Genomic DNA, 26184 nt, shown 5'->3' with positions numbered 1-26184 from the left:
GCAAGTGGGTCCCTCTTCCAGGCCATGCACCCCCTGGTCTTCTGTTGAGGGATGGCTGTGCTATGTCACAGGTGAGTGCCATCCCCCCAGGGCAGTTCTAGGCTGCAGTGCTGTGTAGGGAGGCTCCCAGTCTGCTGAGCAGATGCCCTCCTTTTCTTGGGAAGTTGTGTTTAGTGAATTTTCTCAGCCACTGGATTATTGCCTTTTGTCTCAGAGCTCTCTTAGTTCTGCTCTTGTCTTGACCTGCCCAAATTGCAGGTCTTTGAGGCATTCTGTATTGGGCTTCTTAGAGTAATTGTTTTAGAAGAAGAAAAAAAAAGATTAAAAAAAAAAAGGGGGCCCTCCTCAGAGTTGTAATGGGTTATTGAAATGCTAAGAGACAAAGCAATTAGAGCCATTAAGGAAAAGTCCAGGGGGCAAAGAGATCAGTTTTTCTTTGGGATTTGCATATGAGCCTCAGGGCCTGAGCTCTGCCCTTCCCCTTTCTATTATTCACCAGAACTCCAAAAATCCTCCGCTTTTATTTTGGGTTTTTTCGTGCTGTTTTTTTTCTATGCCTGTCTCCTCTCTGCTGGGCTGGCTGCTCTCAGATTCTCTGGTGTCTGGTCTCAGTCTATCTATGGTTGGAGTTTGGATCAGTAAAATGAGTTTCTGATAAGGGCTGCCACTGCAGTTCTCCCTTCTCCTTCCCGGAGCTGACAGCCCCTCCTCCCACAGGACTGAGCCTGGCAGGGAGGGGTGCGGGTCCCCTGACCACAAAAACTTACAGATTTCGCTGATCTCAGCAGTCCAGCGTTTTCATGAGTGTTGTATGAAGTATGCCCAAAGTCAGATTGCTCTGTGGTGTCCAGTCCACGCAGTTCCTGGCTTTCTACCTACTTCCCTGGAGGAGTAACTAAAACATACACCCCACCACTCCACCATCTTTCCAGACAGTGATTTGAACTTCATATGATCTTCATGTCAGGAAATACAATTCTTCTTTAGATTTTTCCCAACCATTTAAAAATGTAAAGACCATTCTTAGCTCACAGGTTATACAGAAACAGTCAGCAGGCCACATTTGGCCTGGAGTGTGGAGTGTAAGTAAACCCCTGGACTACAGTGTGGATGGAAACTGCAGGGAGGTATATATTAGTTCAATAAAAGAGAGTGGTGTAGATCTGGTATTTGATGCTAAAAAAAATAAATAAATAAAAAAGAGGGTGGTATAATAATTAGAGATGCCAGGAAATGGAATGAGCATCCTCAGTAAGTGGTGACTTTCCTCTTACTATAGTATTCAAGTACAAGCTGGATAATTAACTCTCTGGCAAGGAATGAAATAAAAATGTGTCCATTTAATACAATTTATGCTACAGTGTTCCTCTAACTCTGTAGGAGTATTGAAATCAGGATGACATATGACTGCTTAAAAATTAGACTTGTTTTCTAGAGGGAAGGAAGTTGTTTTCTCTCACTTGCACTTATTCTCCAGCACTGTGTTGCTGGGACAGGGGTGCTCAGGGGTGGTGCCCTGGCTTCACTGCTTCAGCAACTCTGCCAAGTGTTCAGGGACCCTGGGGTGCACCTTAGTGGCAGTAGTTGGTTATGTCCATTCATACACAGCCCAGGAAAGACATTGCTGAAAGGTGAGGCCTCCACCCTCTAAAAGAGGACATCCCTCTGGCTAGTGAGAGTAAGGAACTGCATTTTAAATTTAATTTAATTAAACTTACTAAACTTCAAAGTTTTTTCTAAAAATTCAGTTTTACTGAGATATAGTCACATACCGTATACTCATCCATGGTGTACAATCAGCTGTTCACAGTACAATCATATAGGTATGCGTTCATCACCCCAATCTGTTTTTGAACATTTTCCTTACATCAGAAAGAATAAAAATAAGAATAAAAAATAAAAGTAAAAAAGAACACCCAAATCATCCCCCCATCCCACCCTATTTTTCATTTAGGTTTTGTCCCCATTTTTCTACTCATCCATCCATATACTGGATAAAGGAAGTGTGATCCACAAGGTTTCGCAATCACACTGCCACTCCTTGTAATCTACAGTTATACAACATCTTCAAGAGTCAAGGCTATGGGTTGGAGTTTGATAGCGTCAGGTATTTACTTCTAGCTATTCCAATACATTAAAATTTACGAGGTGCTATCTATATTGTGCATAAGAATGTCCACCAGAGTGACCTCTCGACTCCATTTGAAATCCCTCAGCCACTGAAAGTATTTCATCTCATTTTGCATCCCCCTTTTGGTCAAGAAGATATTCTCAATCCCATGATGCCAGGTCCAGATTCATCCCCGGGAGTCATGTCCTGCGTTGCCAGGGAGATTTACACCCCTGGGAGTCGGGTCCCACATAGCGGGGAGGGCAGTGAGTTCACCTACCGAGGGGGCTCAGAGAGAGAGAGAGGGCCACATCTGAGCAACAAAGAGTTACTCTTTGGCACAATTATAAACAGGTTTAGCCTCTCCTTTGCAGTAATGAGCTTCATAAGGGCAAGCCCAAAGATAGAGGGCTCGGCATACCAAACCATCAGTCCTCAATATTTGTGAGAACATCAGCAGCAATCCAGGTGAGGAAGTCCAACACTTCTGCATTTCCCCCCAGCTTCCCAGGGGGGCCCTCCATATATATTTTTATTCTCTGCCCAAATTATTTTGGGATGTGTCGCTCTAACCTATACAAACCTATTCAAAGTTCCACGTAATTATGGTGTTTGAACAAACTGTAGAAGTTATAGTGACTAAACTTCAAATTTTAATATTAATTTAATAATTTTTATTCACTCGAATAAATCAAAGTTTGATCTGTTATTCAGACCTCCAACTGTGGGCAAGCGGGCTGGGGTTAGGACAGTGGGCTTGGGAACCTTCACCCTCTGTCCTTTCCATGGATGTGCCATGGCTTAGTCTGTGAGTGGAGAAGGTCACCTTCAGCAGTCCCTCCTCCAGACAAATGGGGAAAGCGGTGCTCTCTGGGAGCCCCGAGTCTCTGTCCAGATGAACTTTAGGACTAAAGTCACATGGACTAAGCTGTCCAGTCTGTGGGAGCTGACGGTCCCGTCTGTGGACGTGGGGGGACTTAGTTATTTCTAGTACTGTTAACTCTGCTTTCTTATTTTTTTCTTTCTCCCTTTTGCCTGACTTCCTTCCATTTTACTTCCCATCAGCATTTCCACCAGAATGAACAGAGATAAGGAATAAATAGCCCTTCTTTAAGGAGAGAGACTGAAATTTCTGGTTGGAAGTTTTTAGTTTTTTTGTGCCTCTTTTCAAACCCCAACATGCCCTCACCTCAGTAGAATTTTCCCTACAACTTGGTAAAGCACAGAAGGCTGAAAAGTTTTTAGTTTGATTTTTTTTTTTTAAGTTTGGAAAATGTTAAGCATACACAAAAGTAGACAGAATAATATAACCACCCCCATGTAACTGCCACCAGCTGTGCCAAGTAAGGAATTCCTGGCCAATCACGTTTCATCTATACCCTCTCCCTTCTGCTTTAATTTGAAGCAAATCAGTTTTTGACATTGTGTATTGACGCACCTTTGCACTAACATCTTCATCCTGCATATTCTGTTTCAGATAATTGCCTTTGATGAGTTAAGGACGGATTTTAAGAGCCCCATAGACCAGTGCGACCCTGTTCACGCAGTAAGTAGTGAGCGCGGGTGCTGGGAAGGGTGATGTCTCCATAGCTTACGAGGGCCTGGGAAGAAGTGCAAGGGTTTTTTTTCAGAATAATAGCCTCTATTTCCTTCTTTTTACATTCTTCCTCTTCTTCATTTCTTTAATTTTATTTTTCCATATTCAACCCTTTTTTAGTTTAGAGTTCTAACTTATGATAGAGACTAGTTGTCTCATAGGCCTACTTCTTAATTTATTATTTTTTCAAATTCTTTTATTTTTACGACCCTCTCCCTTTCTTACTTCCCCTATATTTCCTCTCTCAGTAACCTCTAACCTCCTTTCTATCTCTGTGAATTTGCTATTTCTAATTATCGTTTTGAGGTGATATCATATAGCTTTTGTCCTTATGTGTCTTTTGTTTATTTCACTGAGAGTATTTTTCAAGGTTCCTCCATGTTACAGCTTGTCTCATAACTGCATTTTTTCTTTATGGAGGGCAGGGAATTTGATGAGTGGGATGAATAAAGGAAAAGAACATACATCGGCCTTGGCGGCCTCTGCCTGGCTCAAGCTGATTGAGGTGACTGCTCATTCTTGAGGCAGCTGAAGTCTTGAGATTTCTTGCAAGTCAAGTGTAAAAGTCCCAGTCATCTGGGTGGGAAGGGTCTGCTGTGCTGTGGCTGTCGAGTCTCACTCAAGGGCTTGTGCTAGTGTTTTTCCATTACGCATCCTTGAACAAGCAGAGTGGCTCCATGTTTACCAGCATGTTTGTAGGTACGTAACCACCATTAGTGGCCCTCCCTGCTCTGCCCTCTCCACTCAGACGAAGACTTGGGAGTGGGTTGATGTACAGAGCTCCTAGCCTCGTTATCCATTGCCCGTGTGCATTCCTCTCGGGAGGCTCCATGGTCCTGAGGCCAGCTTGCCCTTCCCTGAGGAATCTAATGCAGTCTGAATGTGAACGTCTGCCCCAGCATGAACTGATCCCAGAGTTTTATTCCTCTGCTGTACTCATCTGGCACTGCACTGCTGCCCCTTCCATTGCCCTTGCTAAGCCCTCAGTTGGGAGCCTCTGGTTGGATGTAGAAAGGAGGCCTGGATGTAGGCAGAGGAGGAGGACATAGTTTCTGTTGGGTGAGGGTAGATACTGGCTGTCTGGTTGTTTGGTCACTGTAGCCCGGGTCCAGAGCCAGGGACCAACCATGTGTGTGGACAGAGCCTTTTCCAAACTTATTCCAGGCTAAACTGTTAGGCTCAAAGGAGGGAACATGCATCTTTCATGCGAGTATGTCCCTTCCAGGTCATGGTTTCTAGTGCCAGGGCAGGATTTTGTCTCTTTGAATGGATTTGTTGATATTTTCAGTAGGAAGTTGTAGAGAAAAGCCAGGCTCCTTTAGCATGCTACCATCTTAACCTAGAAAATGTATAGCATCATTCTTTAGTGACAGGGTAAAGAGGTCTATTCTCCCTTAGTGCCAGCCCTGCTTAAGAAGGACATACTCTTAGGGTGGTACCAATAGAGCATTTGGTGGGACCATTCAGTTTCCCCTTCTGTAAAGTGGGGGGTTATTATTGGAATTGTGCTTTTCTGAGTTTTTACTATATGATAAGAACATTCTATGCATAATCTGTAATCTTCCCAACAATTCTGCAAGACAGGCATCATTAACCCAGTTTACAGACCATGAAATTGAACCTCTGGTCTAGGGAGTCATAGCTCAATGCCTGCATTCTTAAAACCTACTCTACATTGTTTCTTTAAGGGACTTGGCTTTGTAATAGTTGAATTCCCTTTGGCATTGAATTATTTGATTCTATGAAATACAGCCAAACCCTGTGTAAAGCAGAATTTTGTTGCACGCTGAAAGAATCCCTAAGATACCACTTGAAAATTATTTTACTTTGTGAAACTTATAATTACTAAAATTCATTTCGTTTCTTATCTGCTAGGCTTAAAAGAGTTTTGCCCTGGATCTCACTTTTTTTCTGGATGTTTTTGTATTTGGCACCATCACAACACACCTGGCTTGTCAGTATCTACCAGGTGTACAAATCTGCTCTTTCCTGAGAGACCTTCCATTTTGGAAATGCCAGAGAAGTCAAGAGTCTGCTTCCCTTCATCCCAGTTGTTTGGGTGCAACTTACAAGGCTGCTACTTGAAACATCCTGAGCTTTCTTGTATGATCCCGGAGTATATGCTAGGGAAGAAATCTGTCCTGCCACTCAATTCCATCATGCACATTTCACACTGGATTGGAGGTGATTGGTGTAGCCATTAGCATTTTTGTGGAGCCAGTTTCCACCTCACCACAGCAGCTCTCTTAGTTTAGACAGAAGAAAGAAAATTAGGACCAGTATCAGCTCCACTGGGAACCTCTCTTAAAGGTCCTGCAAGAACAGAACCTGCACATAGTAGGTGCTCAGTACTATTTGTTGATAAAAGAATGAATGAATATTGAAGGGTAAAGTTGTATAGCATAGAAGTCAGATCTCAACTTTGTTTTTACTCCTATTATTAAAACCACACTTTTAATTAACTAATTAATTAAAGAATCTGGGCCTTTTAAAGCTTAGATATCTAATGGTCAGAATAATGCTCCTAGATGTCCCTGGGAAAGGTTGCTTCTCTGGGATTGAGGAAACAAAACATAAAAATCCTAAAAGGAAGAACATTAGACGTATTTTCCCAATTCTTATTATGGTTTTCCCTGGTAGGAAGTTAGACGCTTTGGATGCCTCATTTAACTCGTCTTCAAGCTCTCTGGTCCTCTACAAAGTCCCGCAAGCAGCATTTTAGGCTCAGTTGGCTTGAAAAAGCTACTTCAGTGGTTGGTAACTTGAGTCCTGAAAGGACTTGTGCTACAAACAATTGCTAATCAGTGAGATGGCGTTCCTAAATGAACGTGAGGGAGGCCCACTGGTTTTTTGGAGTTAAGATCCCCTAAAGCATCAAATATTGTTGGACCCTCTGGGTGACTCCCTTCCAAGGGAGGAAAGGAGGAGGAATGCTCTGTTCTCCCCCTGGTTTCTCATGTTAATCATTTCCCCACTGTGCATGTAGTAGCTTGAAAGTAATGAGTGATGTGGGCCAGAGGATCTGGACTAGAGGGGAAGAATCTGGGGTGTGTCTTGTATCCCCCTCCTTCACGCTTGGCGTCTCCCAGTCCTTTTGATTATCCTCCATGTAGGCAGCCTGGAGGCCCACCGTGTGTATGTGTATGTGTGACTGTTTGTATTTGTATGTGTGTGCATGTTTGTATGTGTGCATGCACGTGTGTGTGTGTTTGTGTGTACATACATGTGCACTTGTGTTGAGAAGTTTGCAGCCTGACACTAAATTGCCGCAATGTGGGCTGTTTCCTCTGGACTTAAAGGCTGCATGGGAATCACTATATTTATGATTCAATTAGGGAAATTGAAGTGTCCCAGCCACCTGTCCTCTCCAGATTCAGGAGGAATCTCATTACCATTAAATCTATGGCAACCAATTTGCCTCGGTAACGAAGCTCTGGGAGATACCACAGCTGTGTTCAGCATGGCTTTGGAAATCATGCAAGTCACTGCAGGAAAAGGGAGGCAACACTAGGTACTTCCTGATGTGAGCATTGTCATCTGCCCAGACACAAGGCACCTTCACTTGGCAGTGATCCAGACTGCAGAGATGGACTTTGACTTTTTGACAAGTCTTACTTAGCCTCAGGGCAGGGGGGTGTTGGTCTCTAATTTAGTGGGGAGATTGCTTCCTCCAAATACACTCGCTTTAGAAAAATAAAGCAAACAGGCAGAGAACTTACCTATCTTAGGCACTAATCAGGGCACGTAATGTTTTTTGAGAGCCAGATAGGAAGTCCTCCTGGGAAGGCAGACTGCAGCCTTTAGGAAGTTCTGTGAACATGTGGTGCCAATTCTGAAGTTTGACCATCTTACATACACATGGAGGCTGAGATAAGCTTTGCCTATAGAAAAAATACAGAAACGTTTGCTGGCTGCAGGCTTAGAGGGAAGCTAAGCCCACATTGTTTGCTGAGAGAGTTCTCTGAAGAGCAAATGACTATGGCAAGGTGGAGAGAAAAGAGCTGGAAGCTTTGCTAGATAAGCTACTGGGTAGGAGCATGCTGGCCGTGTGGCCCGGAGAGGTCTCTGATAGGTAATGCTTCCTCTTCTGGGGTCTGAATGTGGGGGCGTCTCAGGCTCTTTCAACAGAATACCTAACCTCCTTCTTCCTTTCTTTCTCGTGCACCCCTGACAGAGGGAACGGCTGAGAAACATCGAGCGCATCTGCTTCCTTCTGCGAAAGGTCAGTGCAAGAGCTGCATGGTGGAGGATGGAGAAGCCCATGGTGAGGGGTGGGCACAGAGCAAAGAGGCTGCTGACACTTGTTGCCTGTTCCAGTTCTGTCAGGAAGGCAGAGGAGGGGGAGGTGGAAGCAAGCTCTCGATTCTTTGGAAACCTACAGAGATGAGAGGAGCTAATTAAAAGGGGTGACCTTCAATCAAAGTGTCAGGGCAGCACTGGGTATTTGCAAATGCTCTCTGGTTGGATTTAGTGCTTTTTATCTTTGCATGGTGATGGATGGCAATAGAGCTGACGTGTTGCCTCACTCCCTTTGTTTCCATCTATTGCTGGGCTCAGGAAGGCTCCCTCCCTGCCGACTTAGGGAAGTTCTTAACTAGATGCTGGGTTTCCTTTGAGGTTTCAGACTGCCACTTAGTTTTGCAATTTGATGGGCAGCATCGCTGGGAGTTTCAGAGGGGTGAGATGGGGGAGCTGTTACTAAAGGGGGTAGTAGGTCCCAGCTGCCCTGAACTCATTCCGGAAGAGTGTGTGTGCGGGCATATTCACGTGGTCACTGGCAGTTCAAGCTTGGCGTTTAGCACAACTCTGTGACATGATTGGGGGACCCCTGTGCAGAGAGACCCGTCTGTTCACTTTAGTCAGGAATGACACTTTTTGGAGCGAAGTGTAGAGAATGGCAGCTCACAGGTAAAATAAGCAGTGTCTATATCCTTTAGCCAGAGGACATCCCTGACCTCTGTCCAGAGTGGACAGACTACAGACCACAGGAAAGCTATCTGTCTGCCCAAAAGGAGATTTCGAGTCTTATGTGAAAAAGAGAAAAACTAAATGCTGTGTCGACATTGAGAGAAGGGGAACAAATTACAAATGCTTGAAGTTTTTCCTGTATTTCAATAATGATACCTTTCATTTGGAAAGAGAGTTTAAAACCAAGAAGCCAATTATTTTTCTAGTTAACAATTTGTCCTGTAATATTTTCTAAGGAACTCTGTATGTTTGAGTTCCACATCTTGTATTTCACAGCAGGCTAGTATGCTCAGATAACACTTGTACATGAAAATACTAGTGATCCAAGGAACAAAGAACAACTAAGAAAATTAAATAATGGTTAAATTTAATGGTAATTCATGAATCTGTGAATTATTTTCCCAGATAATAACTTGGGCACATACAACCTGCTTTAGCCATCACCTCCATATGGTATGTTCTTTAAGACTAATGCATGAGTGGGTTAAAATTGGGTCATGATTAAATCAAAACCTTGTTTTTCAAACTCCAAGTTGCCTTTATTCCCCCTTGACCATCCCGAGGGTAACCATTCTGTGTTCTCTGGCGTAGTGATAATCCATATCCATCACATTGGAGCCTTGCTCATCCTTTGGTAGGCAATGGACATCTGACTGCCTCTGCCAAGGTCTGCTGCCCACAGCCATACAGTACTGAACCTTTCCAAGGTCAAAGCCAAGGATGTGAAAATAAGCAGGCTATGCAAGAATTAGCATTCCTATTTGCAAATTTGCATATGGTTTGCATATGTTTCTATAAACAGTAGACTGAGGCATTTTACTCCAGTAAACATTGTGCTCCAAGTACCTTTTTCTGTTTTGTTTTTTTTTTGTCCTTTTCATTACCCATGCTTCTTTCCACCCATGCTGCTTCTGTGAAGTTGAAGGAAATTACTGTTCTTTGTGGTGGGAAATACCAGAGAGGAAAGTTTAAGATAGACATCAAAGAACATGGGAACACTGACTGCAAAGACTTTTAGGTGTTGTAACTGCAGGCGTGCACACACACACACAGCCTAATGGTTTTCTCACTCCCACGAGGAGCTGCACTGGGGTGACGAGCACCCCCTGGCTAACTTAGAAAGAAACAAGCCACGTGCTTGCAGCTGTATTTCTTTGAGCTCCAGTTGTCTTGCTGCAAGCATGTCTATCCTTTTAACGCTTGGCTCTATAGTTCTTTGCCTCTGTTTCAGTGTGCCCTGGATAACTGTAGTTGTTTTCATTGATGCCAGCATGATTTCTTTCTGAATGTAATTTCAAGTTGTTTGCTCTTCTAATTGTCTGGCCACTGAGATCTTGCTGTACGTCACATGTTTAGCTTCATTTGGTAACTCTGCGATTCTCACAGACACATTTGGGTACTGGAAGTGTAGGTCTGTGTCCTCTCGCTAGAATGTAAGTTCTGGAAAGACAACTTTGTTCTGTTTGGTCATATCCAGTAACAGAGAACATAGAATAGTGCACAGCCTATTGATGGTACTTAGTAATATTTATTAAATGAATGAATGAATGAGTGCTTTCTGGCACTTCTATAACCTGAATTCTTCCTGTTGAAAACACTGGGATAGTCAATACTCCTTTCGTTTCTTCATTCCCATATGTTGCTATGCCCAAATGTTGGCATAGCACAACATTTATTATTTTACTACATTTACTAAGTACATAAGGATTGTATTTGAATATAGATTTTAACTCTATATTGTATTCATTATTGACACAGAAGGTCACTCACCTACAGGTTCTCCTATCACATTCTTTCCTTTATGTTATGCTTTCTGCCCTATTTGTAGCCTGTATTTTAACCTCATTAATGTGTTATCCCAGTCAATTCTGGCTCTTTCACCTGGAGAGGTGGTATAGGGTGGTGGGATGTGTGCAGTCTTCTGCTGCTTCCAAATCCTGCCTCTGCCATTATTACGTCTGTAACCTGCAGCAGGTGCTGTCACCTTATGATGCTAAAATTCGGAGGGAGGGTGTAGAGTAATAATACAGAACCTCTCGTAGAGAGTTGTTGTGAGAATTAAATGAGGTAATATGTGTGTATCTAGCTCATACGTGCTCAGTGCATATTACATGTTATTATCCTAACTCTTAGCTCCTGCCTAAAACCCCTTACACATCCTTTGATGCTGAATCAGGCTGATGTAATCCTTGGCTGGCAGCATCCCCCCGACAGCTCCCTCCCATTTTCTTAGGTCACTGCCCTCAGTGGTTGAGCACAGCACAAGGTAGGACTGGCTGGGGCTCCTTGTCTCCTGTCTCTCTCATTCTGAATGGGCTTCTGAGTTGAGATTCCCAAGTTGGGTGTGTGTGTTGGGGATGATGGGGAGGGTTAATGGGTCTCGTTAGCATCAGCACCTTCTGGGAACTGTACCTTCCAAGAAATTTCTTGGAACTAGTCTCCTAAACACCCCAGAATGTGATGCATCTCAGCAGCTGATTGTTGTTAAACCACCTCCTCAGCTTTCTCTGGGAAAAGGAAGGGATTTTCAAAGTGGATCCATTTTTAGCTCTATAATTATCAGAAAATGTGTTCTTTGGGTAATTGTCTGAACTGCAGGATTCTTGTGTCAACCTGTGCTTATGATTCATTTTTCATGGCAAGAGCCACTTGGTTCTTGTGATACTCTGTTATAGGCTCTGTGGACGGGTTTGGGAGCAGGAAGTATCATGGAACACAGAGGGTGGTTTATCGGCCGCCTTTATCCTCTTCAGGAGGAAGGTAAGCAGAGGACTATTGCGTCTGTTTTCAAGGGACAGTTCGAGGAAATGAGCTTAAGCGAGAGCCCTCAGATACTGGCATGAGAACACGGAAACTTTCTTGTTAAGCAGCTGTCGTCAAACCTTGGGATTATCTGTGAGATGTTCATGTCTCTTCGACCAAGTTAGACAACTGTATGTCTGAGATGGTTTTGAATTGGACTGAGCCTGCCTGAGAGAGGGGGACTTCATTTCATGGTTTGGGGATGTCCCTCTGGTTCTACAATTCTGTGATTCTCTAGTTCATGGCCTGATTTTCCCAACACTGTATGCAATCCCACTACAGATTTTGTGACATTTGTGAATGTAGAAAGCTCTAGTGGATGCATAATTTTTACTCTTTCCATTGAGCTGTCACACTGGGATGCAGAAGAAGAGGAGGAGTGGGCAGTGGGGGGAGGGAGGAGCTATAATTAGACCCATGGGAGGGGACAGGAGCTCCAGGTTTAATAATGAAGAAAACACAGAGATGATAATGGCCACCTATACCCCTCTCCCTTTTATGCGTCTCAGAGCCACACACCTCCATTTTAGAGGAGGTGTAAATTGAAACGATGAGTATAAACTCGAATCCATTGCAGAAATTCCATGATGTGGTTCTGTAAGCAGACGTTGGAGGAGATGGGAAATTGACATGACATTTGCACGGTAAAGAGTCACATTTATTAAATGAGAAGATTGCCATTATTGTTCCCAATTCTTTACCCTCCCCTGTATCCAGGACTAGCTACAGAAATTACAGGGCCTAGTGAAAACATGGGAATGCATGGCCCCTTGTTAAAAAATTAAGAATTTTAGGACATTGACAGAAGAGCATTAAACCAAGCTTGGGGCCTGTCTTAGTTTCCAAGGGTAACAAAGTACCACAAACTGGGTGGCTTAAAACAATTGAAATTTATTGTCTCACCCTTTTGGAAACTAGAAGTTTGAATCAAGGTGTTGGCAAGGCCATGCTTCTTCTGAAGTCTGTGGGGTTCTGACAGTGGCTTGCTGGCAACCCATGGCATGACTCAATCTCTGCCTCTGTCACATGTCCATCTTGTCCCTACGTCAGTGACCAAATTTCCTGTGTTCTGCTTATAAGAACACCACTCATATTAGATTGGGACTCACCCTAAACTAGTCGGGCATCATTTTAACTAATAACATTTTCACAGATCCCGTTTCTAATAGGATCGTGTTGACAGGACCAGAGATTAAGACTTGAACACATCTTTTGGGGGACACCATTCAATCTGTAACAGGGCCTTCTGAGCATGGGGGCCTGTGTGGTTGCACAGGGTACACACGCTGGCCCTGCCTGTATCAACGACCTTTGCCATGTGATTTTGCAGGTCTTCCTACTAGAAGCAGAATGTATTTTGCTTCTCCACTGATGGGCTCAGGCATGTGACTGGATTTGTCCAGCTGAATATGTGCAGGACTCTGAGTGTGAAAGTTTTAAGCCATGGCTCTCCCTCTTGCACTTCTGACATTGCCAAGGGTATCCCAGTAGTACAAGGAGGATGAGAAGTGGTGGGGGCAGACCTGAAGCCACTTGTAGCTCAGAACCAAGCCCACTAGGTCAGGTGACCCCCAGACAACCTGCAGATGTATGAGCAAGTGAAAACTGTTTTAAGCCACTGAATTTTGCAGTCATTTGTTAATGCAGCATTGTTATGGCAATTGCTAACTGGTAGTTAGCATGTGACACTTTTACAAGGGGGAAAACATTTTTTTAATGTGGTAAAAAATTTATTATGACATTAGTATAGAAGTTTACTTCTCTAATGAGATGAGCTGTGAATCCAAAGCAACATGAATTTCTCATGCTTTACAAAAGTAGCATTCTAGTGCAGAACTGCAGAAGAAATATAGGTATATACGTACGCAGCAGCTTTCATAAATAAGGATTTGTCTTTGATACTTTTTCACATATGATCTTAGCTCTCTTTTTAAGGTTTTAAAAAGTAACATAATTTTTTTTAAAAAATGATTTTATTCTTTGTCACTGAGCAGCCATTCTGCTGACTCTCAAAATTTACAAAGCTCTGTCCCAATTTCTTTGACTTACAAGAAGGCTACTAAATGCATTTATATACCAGAATCCAGAGAAAGACCCATGTCGCTTTGGTGCATATTTATCATGCATTAATCACTTGGAAGAATGGTGAAGATGGCACCTTTTCTCTAATTACTGGCACTTCCTGCCACCAGGGATTGATCTGATTTCAAGTGGTTTTTTTTTTTTTTTAAGCTGTTAATGTAGTTCTTCTTGCAGGGCTCTGGAGGGAATAGTCTATTTTAATTGAGAGACATATCACAGTGAGGAGGGACACATAAACTCAGAGGCACTTGTGTGGAATGCCTTAGAGAGACCAGACCATCCTTGACTCAGAGACGTTGTCCAAATGAGAATTCTCTGTTGCTCGGGGGATTTCTAGAACATGGTAATAGTAATAGCTGCTTACATTTCTTGAGAGATTACTGTATGTCTTTAAAAATATTAACACTTTTAATCCCCACCACAACCCTTGAAGTAGGCACTATTAATAGTCCCAGTTAACAGATGAAAAAATGGAGGCTTAGGGAAGTTACATTTATATGCCAGGATCTCATGTTTCACAGATGGCAGAGCTGGTATTTGAGGGAAAGTCTGTCTGATCAGAGTCCACATTTTAAATCACCACATTATACAGGAGATTGTCGATTCTCTTTGAAACACACCCCGCAAGGACCACCACTAGAGTACTATTGCTCAGCCCATTTTAAAGGGAAGCTACGATACTGAAAGCCACACAGGGTCCCAGGGACCCTATAATATGCTTGGCTCACCTTTGATGGTGCCAAGTAGATTCCTTTAAGTCTCTTCTATTTCCATTTAACTTCTTGGTAGGGTTGTTCACACCCCTGGAGGGAATGTTTGAAGAAAAGTAAAAATATCCTGGAATAAAAATTGCAACTTAGTTCAGAAACCGTGTCTCATGTATAATTTATTTTCAAATGCTTTCTGTGGCAAATTCCTTGTTAGTCAGAGGGAAAGATGGGACATTTTACTCACTGCCTAAATAGTGGTCCTGTCATGGGGTTGCGACCAGGAACTGGAAGGGGCTGGAGAGAGAACCCTGTCCTCACTTCACTTCTCTTCTGGGGTAGCTGTGGTCAAAGCAGAGGAGTTGACAACAAATCCCTGACATATGGGCTCTGGCTTTGCACTTGAATCTAGGTAGCTGCTTGGATCTATCCTTATCAGTTCTCTATTGCCATGATAATAAGGTATCAAACTGGTTTATAACAACCACCATTTATTATTTCTTATGTGTCTGCAGGTCCTCTGGTTGGATCCAGTGATCTTGGCTGGACTTGTCTGGGGCTTTCTTCTGGTCTTGGCAGGGACTCATTAATGTGTCCGGCAGTTGGCGGATTATTGGATAATCTAGGATGGGCTCAGGTGGGACGGTTGGCTCTGCTGTGCATCTGGTCCTCCAGCGCCTTGCCCAGGCTTATTCTCAGGGCACACAGAGAGAGACAAGAGAAGAAGAGTGGGAATGTCCAAGTATTTTTCCAAGCTTCAGCTTGCATCGAATCTACTAAGGTCCTGCTGGAGGAAGCAGGTCATGTGGCCAAGCCCAGGGTCAGAGAGGGAGAGTACCACAAAGTAACAGGCAAAGGGTTTGGCTTCAGAGAGGCCGTTAATTGGAGCTGTAAATGCTGCCCATCTGCCACATATCTGCAGGAAGGGTATTAAGATGTTGCAGATTTTCTCTAGGATGGTAACAAACCGTTTAACGTGGAGGGCTACATATCTATGGTAGCACCTCCTGCACTGTGTTTTTCTCTTTGTGGATGTCCACCGCTCCCATTAGTTTGAGCTCTGTGAAGGAGGAACGCAATGCTTTGGTCATCTTTGACTCCCCAGAGCTTAGCACAATGTGGGACGCAAGGGTTATGGCCACTACACCATTAAGAGTTGAAATACTAGAACTGGAATGGATGTTAGACACAATCTACTAACCCCCTCATTTTCAGATAGAGAAATTGAGACCCAGTGGATTAAGCGGTGAGATGACATCAGAACTAGTGCCTCCTGGGTTGCTCTGTCAGTTCAGCCGATGCCCTTCTCGGTGTCTGAGGTCACTGAAGCTGGACAGAATCCCCTGGGGGCAGGGACCACACCTGCCTTCTTCACTATTGTGAAATAGGGCCAAGCACAGTGCTTCAGTATGAAGCTTTTGAATGAAGAATGAATAATTCTTCTCACCCTACACCACATCAATGGCCATTTTACTGCAAGTGAGTAGCATTTACTATGAATGGATTTTGTCTTTCCTTTTGCATGTTACAACCTCTCACCAATTTGTCCTCTCCCCCTCCCTGATAGGACTGGGAGCAGGGCAGCACACCTTTATATTTTGGAATTCTAGGCAAAAATCATGAAAAAGATCCTCGGTTGGTGAAAAGGGACCTGTTCTGTGAAGGTTTGTGGGAGGCAGTCTCAGCCTGGGCAGTGTTTTCATCTGTAGCAGGATTCCAAGTGAGAAGAGAGTTCTGGAAAGCTTCCTCCAATGAATATTCTGAATATTCTTGTTATGACAACTGCACAGAAATCTTAGCTCCTTATTAATATCACAAGGGTTGGTCTCACTTACTGTAGATATTCAAGGAATTCACTTCCACAATTCTATTTGTGAGCAACCCTGCAAATCTACCAAATGTAGTAATCTGTAATGAACTGTGTCAGGAATTTGAATTCTGCATGTTTCAGTGGCACAAACATGTTCCTTAGCTGATGGGAGAGCCAGCCAGCTGCCCAGCACCCTCATCTCAATATAGCTTCATTGTTCTCCACTCCTTATTCTACCTCCAGGAATTCTCATCTATGTTTTTCAACATATGTCTGCTTAAGAACCATTTCTGGAGTTTCTGCTTCAGTAGGTCTGGGGGTTGGGGGTTCCTGTCGTCTATTTGAAAACACCCTATCTACACTTCTTGTGGGTGGGCAAGGTGGAGAAACATTGTGGGAAATATTTGGTGAATGGTTGTTGGTTGTGCTGGTGATTCATAAACAGCTCCCAGGGTGGCTCTCAGGGTCTGGAAAACTTGATCTGTTGAGGATGAGAGGAAATGGAGAAAAGCTTTCAACCCAGAGAGGCTGGCAGTCAGCAGGCAAATACAGCCAACTGCCAACTCCTTTGTAGTCTGTCCAGGATGAGCTGTGTGCTGGGCTCAGGGAGCACCCTCTCAAACTGCTATGTCCTGGTTGTGTGTGGAGAGAACATCTTCCTGATACAAGACATGACTGAAGGTTCTGAATTAAATGTGGGGCAGGCACAACCAGTGCTGCCCTCATGCTGGTGGAGGTTGAGGGGAGAAACCCTGAAAGTGGCAGCGACCTTAGGACACATCATTGAGAGAATTTCCCAAACCTGGCTGTGCCTCACATTGCATCTGGAGAGCTAAGAACACAGATTCCTCAGGAAGCTCGGGTCCAGTAGGTTTGTGGTGGGGCCCCGGAATGGTTACCCCTGTGAGTTGGTTGAAATTATCTGCCTTCACCAGATGGGAAACACCTTGCTCAAGGTCATCCACAGGAGCTGGTTATTTTCCTTACCTTTTACTGAGCTTCTTGCCCCTACACTAGAGCCAGGCTCTGCAAGGTCAATAACCAAGAACGATGATCGTTCAGTCTTCCCTACAGTCTCCTCAGACTGCGTGGACCAGAAAAAGTAGTCTGGTCAATTTATTGCACCCATTGGCAAAGCAGATTCTCACAGCCTGACCTTCTAAGCAGTAAAGATTTATGGAGTCTCGGCAGTTCTGCTATGAGAATTCACCAAATCTTTGATGATTTGAGTCTTCATAATATCTTTCTCCTCTCATTAATGTAAAAGGGAACACTAGGTATTGTAAGACATGTTGGAGGCAGGAAAGCATATTGGGATATGGGTTTGGCTGTGAGTAAGAGACCCAAAGTTACTGTAGCTAAAACAAATTTGAGCTTTCTGTAAGGTAAGTGACAGTCTGGAGTGAGCCTATCCAGGCTGGCATGGGTGACTTACTCGCAAGGTCATCTAGAGACCCAGGCTCCTCCTGCCTCTTAAGCGCGGCCATTCTTAGGGTGTTTTCTTGCCCATGTGGTGCCAAAGGGCTGCCTACAAGGACCTCCTTTCAAGCAGCAGGCTAGAGGAGGGGAGAGGAAAAGGTCCATTTTCTTGAAGGACTTGATCCGGAGATTGCACACATCACTTCCACTTAACTCATTGACCAGGTCTTAGTGAAATGACCACATCTAGGTTTTGTTTGGGGGGACTATGTGCTCAGCTAAAAATCAGAGATTTTATTCCAGAGAGAAGGGAGAATGGATACCAGAGGACGACTGGAGATCTGTCGTAGGGAAGAATCCAATCAACCAGGGAACTTCTAGGGCAGTGAGGAGATTGTGGAGGGTGGGCAGGGCAGAGGGAGGTGGAGGGAAATGGAGGTTGTGGAGGGTGGCAGGAGCTTTGCCATGGAGAAGGGCTGGGCTGGGGAGGAGTAAGACTAGGCATTAGAGGCTGAGGTGATATTAAATGATACCTGGAAGGGGCTGAGTACGGTGGGGATTGGAGAGGAGAGCTTAGGTGTCAGCCTTGACAGCTTCTCAGAATGTACACCAATGGGTTAGTTATGTCTTGGGTACCAACCTGAATTTATTCATTTATTCAACTGCAATTTATTTAGTACCTACTGTGTACATAGTCCTGTATTATGTGCCGAAGGGATGTGTGTGTGTGTGTGATGTGTCAGTTGTGAAGACATGCTCCATCCAGATAAGAGACTTTGCTCTTTCTCTGAGTTCCTACCTGAGATCCTCTCAAAGCGTTGATCACACAATACCTTATATTATAGTTGCTTGGACAAGTATCTTTGTACAGTGTTATTCTCGAAGCCAGGGATCATGTCTTCCTAATTTTTGTTTCTGCTGCATTGCCTGGCATGGTGTCTGATTCGTGTTAATTTGCTAATGGTTTACTGAACATGAGACTGATAGTCACATAATGGCTTGGACTATTATTTTCATAATGCATGGAGCAGAATTCTCACTACTGAGCTTGTGTTTAAGGCAAGTGGAAGAGAGCAAAGAAAGGCCAGCTGCAGGTGCTCCGCAGGTGTGGTGTAGCTTTGTCATATCTGAGCATCCCTCAGTGTCCTTTGGGTGAGCATCGTAACAATTGTAACAGAAGTCATTAGAGCAACGGTTCTCAAACTTGGCTGTACATTGGAATCAACTGAGGAGCTTAAAAAAATTCTGTTGCCTGGGTCCCACTCCCAGAGTTTCTGAGTTAATTGGTTTGGGGTGCATCTTGGGCATTGGAGTTTCTAAAGCTCCCCAGGTGGTTCTAATGTGCAGCAAGGTTGTGAATCACTGAGTTGAAGGGTAAGCCAGGCTTCAGTAATGCAGGTGGGGAGATTTTTTTCACTTTCTCAGTTCCCCAGGGTATGATTTAGAGAGCAACAATTTTCTAAATGGCACCAGAATAAAAGCAATAATTTGTCAATGGGTGTCCAAGTGGACTGAAAGAGTCAGTACCTAACTTCAAAGGAGACAGTCAACCCAGTGGGATGATTACTGCAAGTAATTTGTTTTTTTTTTTGGTGAGAGCTTTGCTTCCAGATGCTCCCTTTTCCAAAATATGGTGAGAAATAGAAACTGTGTTTTTTCAACCCCCAAAATGCTCACCATTCCAGCTGTTTGTTCTTGTCCTTTTCCAAATTGCTGAAAAATCAAGAAATATTTCTGGGTCATGTTTCTAGGCCAAAAAGTTTGCCAGTATTACCAAATCCTAGTAGCCTCTTATTCCCTGTAGCATTGGCCAATCTCTGCCTCTCATTCTCTCCAACGTTCATTGCACAGCCATCCCCTCCCCCAAATTAAAACCAGGTGCCAGTCTGTCCTAGGCAGCAGCGACAAAGAGAGCCCTTTGGCCTGGATAAGAATTCCTATGGGCTCCCAGCTTGGGCTGAATTGATTTCTATGCTCCAGCCGTATTTTCTCTCCGTGGAATAGCTATATTGCCGAACTCTCATGCTGGCTCCCTTTGTAACTTCTATGGGATTTGTTATTCTTTAAGCAATTTGGGGCATTGGTCCTCCTCCAGCACACAGTTGCACTGGCTCTGATTCCTAAGCTGCCTCTATGGCACAGACAATTACAAAACACATGGAGTTTTGTTTCATTAGGATAAGACCAGGCAATAGACAAGAAAATGCACTGAATAAGTTAAATGTGCTATACAAATGCAAAGTGCCATTATTATAAAGGGACAGAAAAACCATACTGTTTCCTTTCTGTATCTGCCAAATGGTCAAAGCAATGATGAAATTCTGGAGGACAATGATCACCGATTATAGCACAGGGATGTGGGCAGGGGACACGCAGCAAGAACAGTTCTGCTATTGTGGCCTTTTAGTGGTGACATCACTGCTGTTACCACTGAATGCATCAGCATAAAGTAGCACTGGTGCGGTGGGTGTCCTGGTGGGTACAAATAAAGGGGCTACTTAGGCACGGTTCCTGTCCTCTGGGAATACGTGGTTCAGATTACATCAGCAGTGACTTATGGGTGAAACGACAAACAATACATCTTCTGAGAGCATCTGCATTATCCTCTTTATATATTTAGACTTTAAGATATACCATTGTGGTACTCAAAATACTTTTTGTTAGCAGTGGTACCAATTGCTAATTGAAACCAAGAGTGGTGGACATTGCACTGTTTTGAGGTATTGATAGACTACTTCAAGCACAAAAGAAAGGTGGGGATGGGAGGGGAAAATTAGAAGGTATAATAATTTGTTAAATGGTTGTTTCCCTCCGTAGGCCAGAAAGTTGGTGAGGGCAGGGTCTGTACATCTCATTCCCTACTCTCTCCTTAGTACAGTGCCTAGAAAACAACATAGTCAGTAATGCTTTGTTGACTGATGACATAAAGCAAACTCTATGATGATTGTGGTCACATCACTTGCCCAGGTCACTCAGTAAGTGTTGAGTCTGGTTTCAAATCCAGCTCTGACTCCCAGACTCTTGCCTTTTCTAGTAATCTTTATGTTTCTATGCACTAGAGATTAAAAACTCATTTTTCTACTTTTTCCAGGACTTTACACACCGGTAAGTTTTTGGAGCACACCTGACCACCATCCATTTACATGACCCACTGTCAACCACACGGCCTCACCTCTAACACACAGGCACAAGCACGTGTGCACCATTTTCTCTTCTCTCTGTTTGAGTCTGGCTGCCATCCCTTCTTGACTGGGTCTCATCCTCCAACTCAAAAATAGCCACACTGAGCAAAATATCTAGGATGTTTTGACCAAAGGCATGTTTTCAAATCAAGAGACTGTTGGGGGACTGACGGTTTGGGAGAAAGAGCCTTCAGAAGACACTGTGCCCTTGGTCCCCATGCATCCATGCATCTAAGAAGCGTTTGCATGGAAACCATATCCTCTTGGTTGGAGAAAAGATTGGCTGTACCTTGAATTCTGCTTCTTGGGAAATAGCAAATAGAGTGAATAGTGTGCCCCTGGCTTTTGATTTTATGGCATTTTCCCATGACCTACAGGTGTAATTCAAGGAAAGGGAGGGCATGACTCTTGGATCCTTTCCTTTGGGTTCTATTGTATGCTTGTCAGCAGTAGGATTTCCCCCCTCATTCTCGGGAGGAGGTGGCCCAGACAAAAGGAGCTTGCAGAGGCAGTGTGCAAGGCCAGCGTACCACACCTGGACAGTTGGCTCAACACATCGTGCTCACATCATTCTGATTAGCTCCAGTTCCTGTGACCCAGCAGGCATAGGGTCAGGATCCAATCCATGTATGTGATGTGAGCTTTTGCAGAAGTGCCAGTTGCTGAGTGGGACTGAAGTTACATAATTATTTTCACTATTTTTGTTTATAGGGCATCCATTCCCAGGAGATCCCAGGCCCTTCTGCCCAGAACAGAAGTTGTCTCAGTACCAGGACAGTGTGACCTGTTCTGGGGCTGGAGGAAGTAATAACGAACACTCCTCACCAGTAATGCTGTGCTGACTGCGCAAAAGAATTCATTACATTCACAGCTCCCAGGGAGGCTGATTTGGGGCATCGCTCTGTTATGAAGAGAGCAAAAATGGGGCTTATTGTTTTTCTTTTTGCTGGAGGCATTGAGTTTACCTAGATTTAGAAGACAGGTCCTTAGTGACTGAGGTAAGGTTTTTTCCATAACAGCAAAAGGAAAAATGTTTATTAAATTGTTGCTATATTTGGCATATAATACACCAGGCTTTGTGCAAAGTACTTAATATCCACAACTCCCTTGGGTGTGGACATCATTATGGTCTCCTTTGTACAGATGAAGGAAATGAGGGTCAGGGAGCTTACATAACTCAAACTAGTACTTGCAAAGCCAGGATGTGAACCTAGGTAGCTATTTGCATTTGCTAAAGCTGACAAAATGCCATATACCAGAAATGGGTTGGCTTTTACAATGGGGATTTATTAACTTACAAGCTTACAGTTCTTAGTCTGTGAAAATGTCCAACTCAAGGCATCAACAGGTGATGCTTTCTCCCTGAAGACTGGCTACTGGTGAGCTTGGACTCCTCTGTCATTTAGCAAGGTATGTGGCAGCATCTGCTGGTCCTTCTCTCCTGGGTTTTGTTGCTTTCAGCTTTGGGCTTCAGTGGCTTCCTCTCTCTGGGGATATTTTTGTGTGTGTGTTTCTTTTCTTTCTCCCTTTATCCTCTTATAAAGGACTCCAGTAGGAGGATTAAGACCCACCCTGAATGAGGTGGGTCACATCTCAATAGAAATAACCTAATCGAAAGGTCCCGCCTACAATAGGTCTGCACCACAGGAATGGATTAGCTTTAAGAACATGCTTTTCTGGTGTAATACAGCTTCAAAGTACCACAGTAGCCTTACCTCACAACCTGCTCTTTGGTTTTTCTTTATTTTAATTGTAAAAGTAGTTGGTCCTTTCTTTAATTCATAAAATAATGTAAAGATAATTTGAAGAAAATATTAACAGGCTTTCCAACACTTCTCACTCCTAACTCTCTGACATATTTAATGTTAAAAGCCTGCCTGTATCTTCTGCTCATATCTCCATGCACATTCAAATAAGGCAAATGCAAATATATACACATATGCACATATATTTTATTTTATCTTCTAGTTTTTTTCTGTAATTTGTTCCCCATCCCATTATAGATCTCTCTTAAAATAATCACACAGGTTTTCATAATATTCCATAATCCATACAATTTATTCAGTCATTTCCATATTTGTGGGCATTCTGTATGTTTCCAATTTTGTTTGGGCCCTCCTAATAATTCTGGAGTAAACACCTTTGTGTGCTTATATCCCAGGGGTGAGATCATTGAGTGTATATTAATTTTTACTTTTCTAAAAATTTCCAGATTACTTTCTCAGAAAGGTTGAAGTAAGTTGTATTCCCACCAGTGGTGTCTGAGAGTATGTGTTTCCCCAATTCTTCTCCAGACTGGGTGTTGCTGGGGAGCCATAAGCTGGCCTTAGCCTGGGGTGCAGCCCCAGGCCCTCCTTAGACTCCCCAGGCAGACGTAGAATTGAGCGTCAGGAATACATTCTCCTAGGCCATGTTTCCCAGTTTTGGCAGCTTGTTAGAATTCCCTGGGGGAGCTTATAAAACCCACAGATAGGGATGTAGGAACTCCCCTCCCTGAGTCTCGTTTAATTGGTCAAGGGGCATCCAGCCTGCAGTGGTTTGAAAAACCCCAAGTGAGTCTAAGGTTGAAAGTTTCTATGATCCTAAGGTTGAGAGCTTCTGAGATAGGCCGTGCAATAGCTTTAGAGTTGAACAGCACCAAGATCCTAACTTGCCTCTCACTTCCTGTTTCTCCCCCATCCTTCATCACTCTCTTTTCTCAAGGTTCTCTCCTTGCAGGTCAGCAAAGATTTTGCTGAGTTTTACACTGCAGGTATTTTCTTTGGCCAGCAGCCTCTTGTTCCAGGTACACTGTCCTGGGCCTTAGGAAACCGTCTGGCTGTCATGACTGATTTTAGCTCTTGCAGAAAGTCCCCTGTTGGCTTTCAGAGACTCTAGGCGCCGTCAGGACCTCACTGCCTTTGACAGCGAGGTCTCACCCCTGCCCATTGGAGCCCTGTTTCCAGGGGAGAAGGGGTTGTGCATCCATTCCTCTTGATGATCAGACCCATGGAAGTCACGGGGGACCCCTGCTGGGTAGGCAGTGTCAGGGCGCGGTGGCTGGCCTGTTACCCACAGTGTGCACTGATGTGACGTGTGGCCACCTCCACAGAAGGTGCATCCCTAAGAGGTATCTAGATGACATGTACAGTCCAATACTCCCAAACTCTCTAGCCTCTTTTCATGGCATAATTTGTACACTGCTGTTCACCGCCATCCAAATGTACACTCTGAGTTAGAATGCACCTCGGGCTGAGGTAGGAGCCTGCAGACCAGCCGTGACTCAGGTGCTGTGTTGGGAGGGTGGGTGGGGGCTGGGAGGGGGTGGGTAGGCAAGTGCCTACCTCGTTCTGCTAAATCCCAGCCTCGTGCTAAGCCAGCTAGTGGCTGATAATAGGGCTAATGGAGTCACAGAGTCCTGCAGAACTAGGAAATAGTCATATGTATAAAATATTAGGAATATTTTTATCTCATGAAAAAAGATGAGCTTCTGTCTTTCAGGAAACAAATTGCTTCAGACATTCTATTCTCAGCTCAAGTACTGGTTACGGATACTGTAAAGACATGGATGATTATAGAAAATCAGTAGTTTGGCCATCGTCAATAGCAGGCTCTCACAATTATTAACCATGATAACTAGCCTGTGCAAAGTGCTCTTTAGGGCACTGCTTTTCAAATTGAGCTGCACATCGGAATCACTTGGGGAGTTTTAAAATGTATTGATGCCTAGATTCCATCCCCCAAAATTCTGACTTACTTAGTTTGGGATAAATCCTGGGCATTGGGATTTTGAAAGCTTTCCTCAAGTGATTCTAATGTGCAGCAAAACTTGAGAACCTTCGCTAAGCAGGTTTCATTATTCACATTCATTAACTCATGTGATCTGCCCTTTATGACAGGCTGTGGTGGCTCAGCTGGCTCTGGTGGTCAACATCATCCTTGGCCCTGCCTTTTCCCTCCCTGTGATGCCACTCACCCTGGTAGGTGTTCCCATAGACCGTTGCCATGTGGGGTGCACAGACACCCACCAGACCATTGGCTTCTTATAACCCCCCAGCCTCTCCAACAGATGGAGACAAGCCTTTCACCAGCTGGCCTGGCCGGGCCTTCACAGGTCAGAAGTGTTTTCAGCTCATAGGAAATAGGGCAGTGGTTCCACCCCTGTCTGCATTATAGCCATGTTGGGAGTGTTCATAAAATGCTGTGCTCCTGTCCACCCTCACCCCCCCTCCCTCCGCAAAAATTTCCTATTCAGTGATGAGGTTTGGACATGAGAATTAAAAAAGATCTTTTTACTTTGAAAACTGCCAAATGTAAGGGAATGTTGAAAGAGTAGTATAATGTGCACCCGTATAGCTTTCCCCAAGATTCAGCCCTTGTTAATTTGTCACATGCGCTTTATCTGCCTTTCTTCACCTCTTACCCCGCACACCCCATATATATATATATGTATGTATTCTGCACTTTTTTGCTTGACCATTTTAAAGTAAGTCGCACACATTCTGAAGTACATTCTCTGAACATAACCACATTACCATGATCACACCCAAGAACATAGTTATAATAGTCTTAGTTAATGAAAAGTCATATTCACCTTTCCCCTATTTTCCCAATAATGTCCTCTAACTTTTTTTTTAAATCCAGGATCCAATCAAGGATCACACATTGCATTTAGTTGTCATGTTTCCTTAGTCTCCTTTAATCTAGAACAGTGCTCCCCACCCCCACTTTTTTCATTAACCTTTTTAAACAGTTCCTGAATGTGGTAGTTTTTGAAGTTTACCAGGTATTTCTAATGAGCAACCAGGATTGAGAAGCACTGAACTAGTGGCTGCATAGTTTTTCTCCATATAAATATTTATGTAGAAAAGCAAGCCAACAAACAGCATGCTGGCCTGTGGGCTACCCCCTCCTGCTTCTCAGTCCTCAGGTAGCAGACAGGTGTCACTCCCTCTGCCAATGTCTTCGGAGGAGCTGCAGTGGGCTGGTGCCTCCATGAGCAGCATACAACCCTGGCCCCTGTTTATTCTTCATTGATCCAGAGTCACAAGCCACTTTGATCAGTACCTTCTTTGGCTGTTCAGCATCTTTGCTTCTTCCTTCCCTCTCTCACCCAGGATCTCCTGCTCCCATTTTGTGTTTTTTTTTTGGTGCTAGATTTTCAAGACTTTGAACCCTCCTTACTAATCACTTGAGGCAGTCGCCCGGGATGGTGGGGTGGCAGTGGCTGCTGCCCCCCTTAGCAGTAGTGAGGGCTTGGTGGAGGATGTGATGCAGAGAGGGTGGTCCATCCCGAGGCTGCCACGATATCCCTGTGCCAACCACACCGGGTTAAGTACCCTTCATACTAGCTGTGCTTGCTCATTCCTCCTCAACTGTTTTTGGAGTATGCCCACCCATTCTTTAAAACTCTGCTCACGTCATCACTTCTGGGAAGCCTTTTGCCTCCTTCCTCGGTTGGGGTCTGTGTCCCTTCTGTGGGCTCCCCAGCACTCTGGGGTGCCACCCTAGCACTTACCAGGCAGCAT

General features: G+C 44.0%; 1 protein-coding gene across 4 annotated transcripts in view; it reads left to right on the top strand.

Annotated features, from left to right (window-relative positions):
• The window catches only part of CNIH3 (cornichon family AMPA receptor auxiliary protein 3), a 122780-nt gene that overhangs the window by 62830 nt on the left and 33766 nt on the right, over nt 1-26184 (top strand). For 3 of the 4 annotated variants that reach the window (XR_005214801.1, XM_037822966.1, XM_037822988.1), the window contains exons 2-3: nt 3588-3656; nt 7882-7971. Coding sequence is in view for 3 of the 4 variants with exons in the window: in XM_037822966.1 (XP_037678894.1) it covers nt 3588-3656; nt 7882-7971 (159 nt within the window). In the remaining variant the exon portion in view is untranslated. The remainder of the gene's footprint in view (nt 1-3587; nt 3657-7881; nt 7972-26184) is intronic. The other variant, XM_037822981.1, reaches the window with a different exon arrangement.

The sequence above is a fragment of the Choloepus didactylus genome, chromosome 2, assembly GCF_015220235.1.
Source record: "Choloepus didactylus isolate mChoDid1 chromosome 2, mChoDid1.pri, whole genome shotgun sequence".
In the NCBI taxonomy this organism is placed as follows: domain Eukaryota; kingdom Metazoa; phylum Chordata; class Mammalia; order Pilosa; family Megalonychidae; genus Choloepus; species Choloepus didactylus.
The sequence above is the reverse complement of the archived record's forward strand: the minus strand, read 5'-3'. Positions and strand labels throughout refer to the sequence as shown.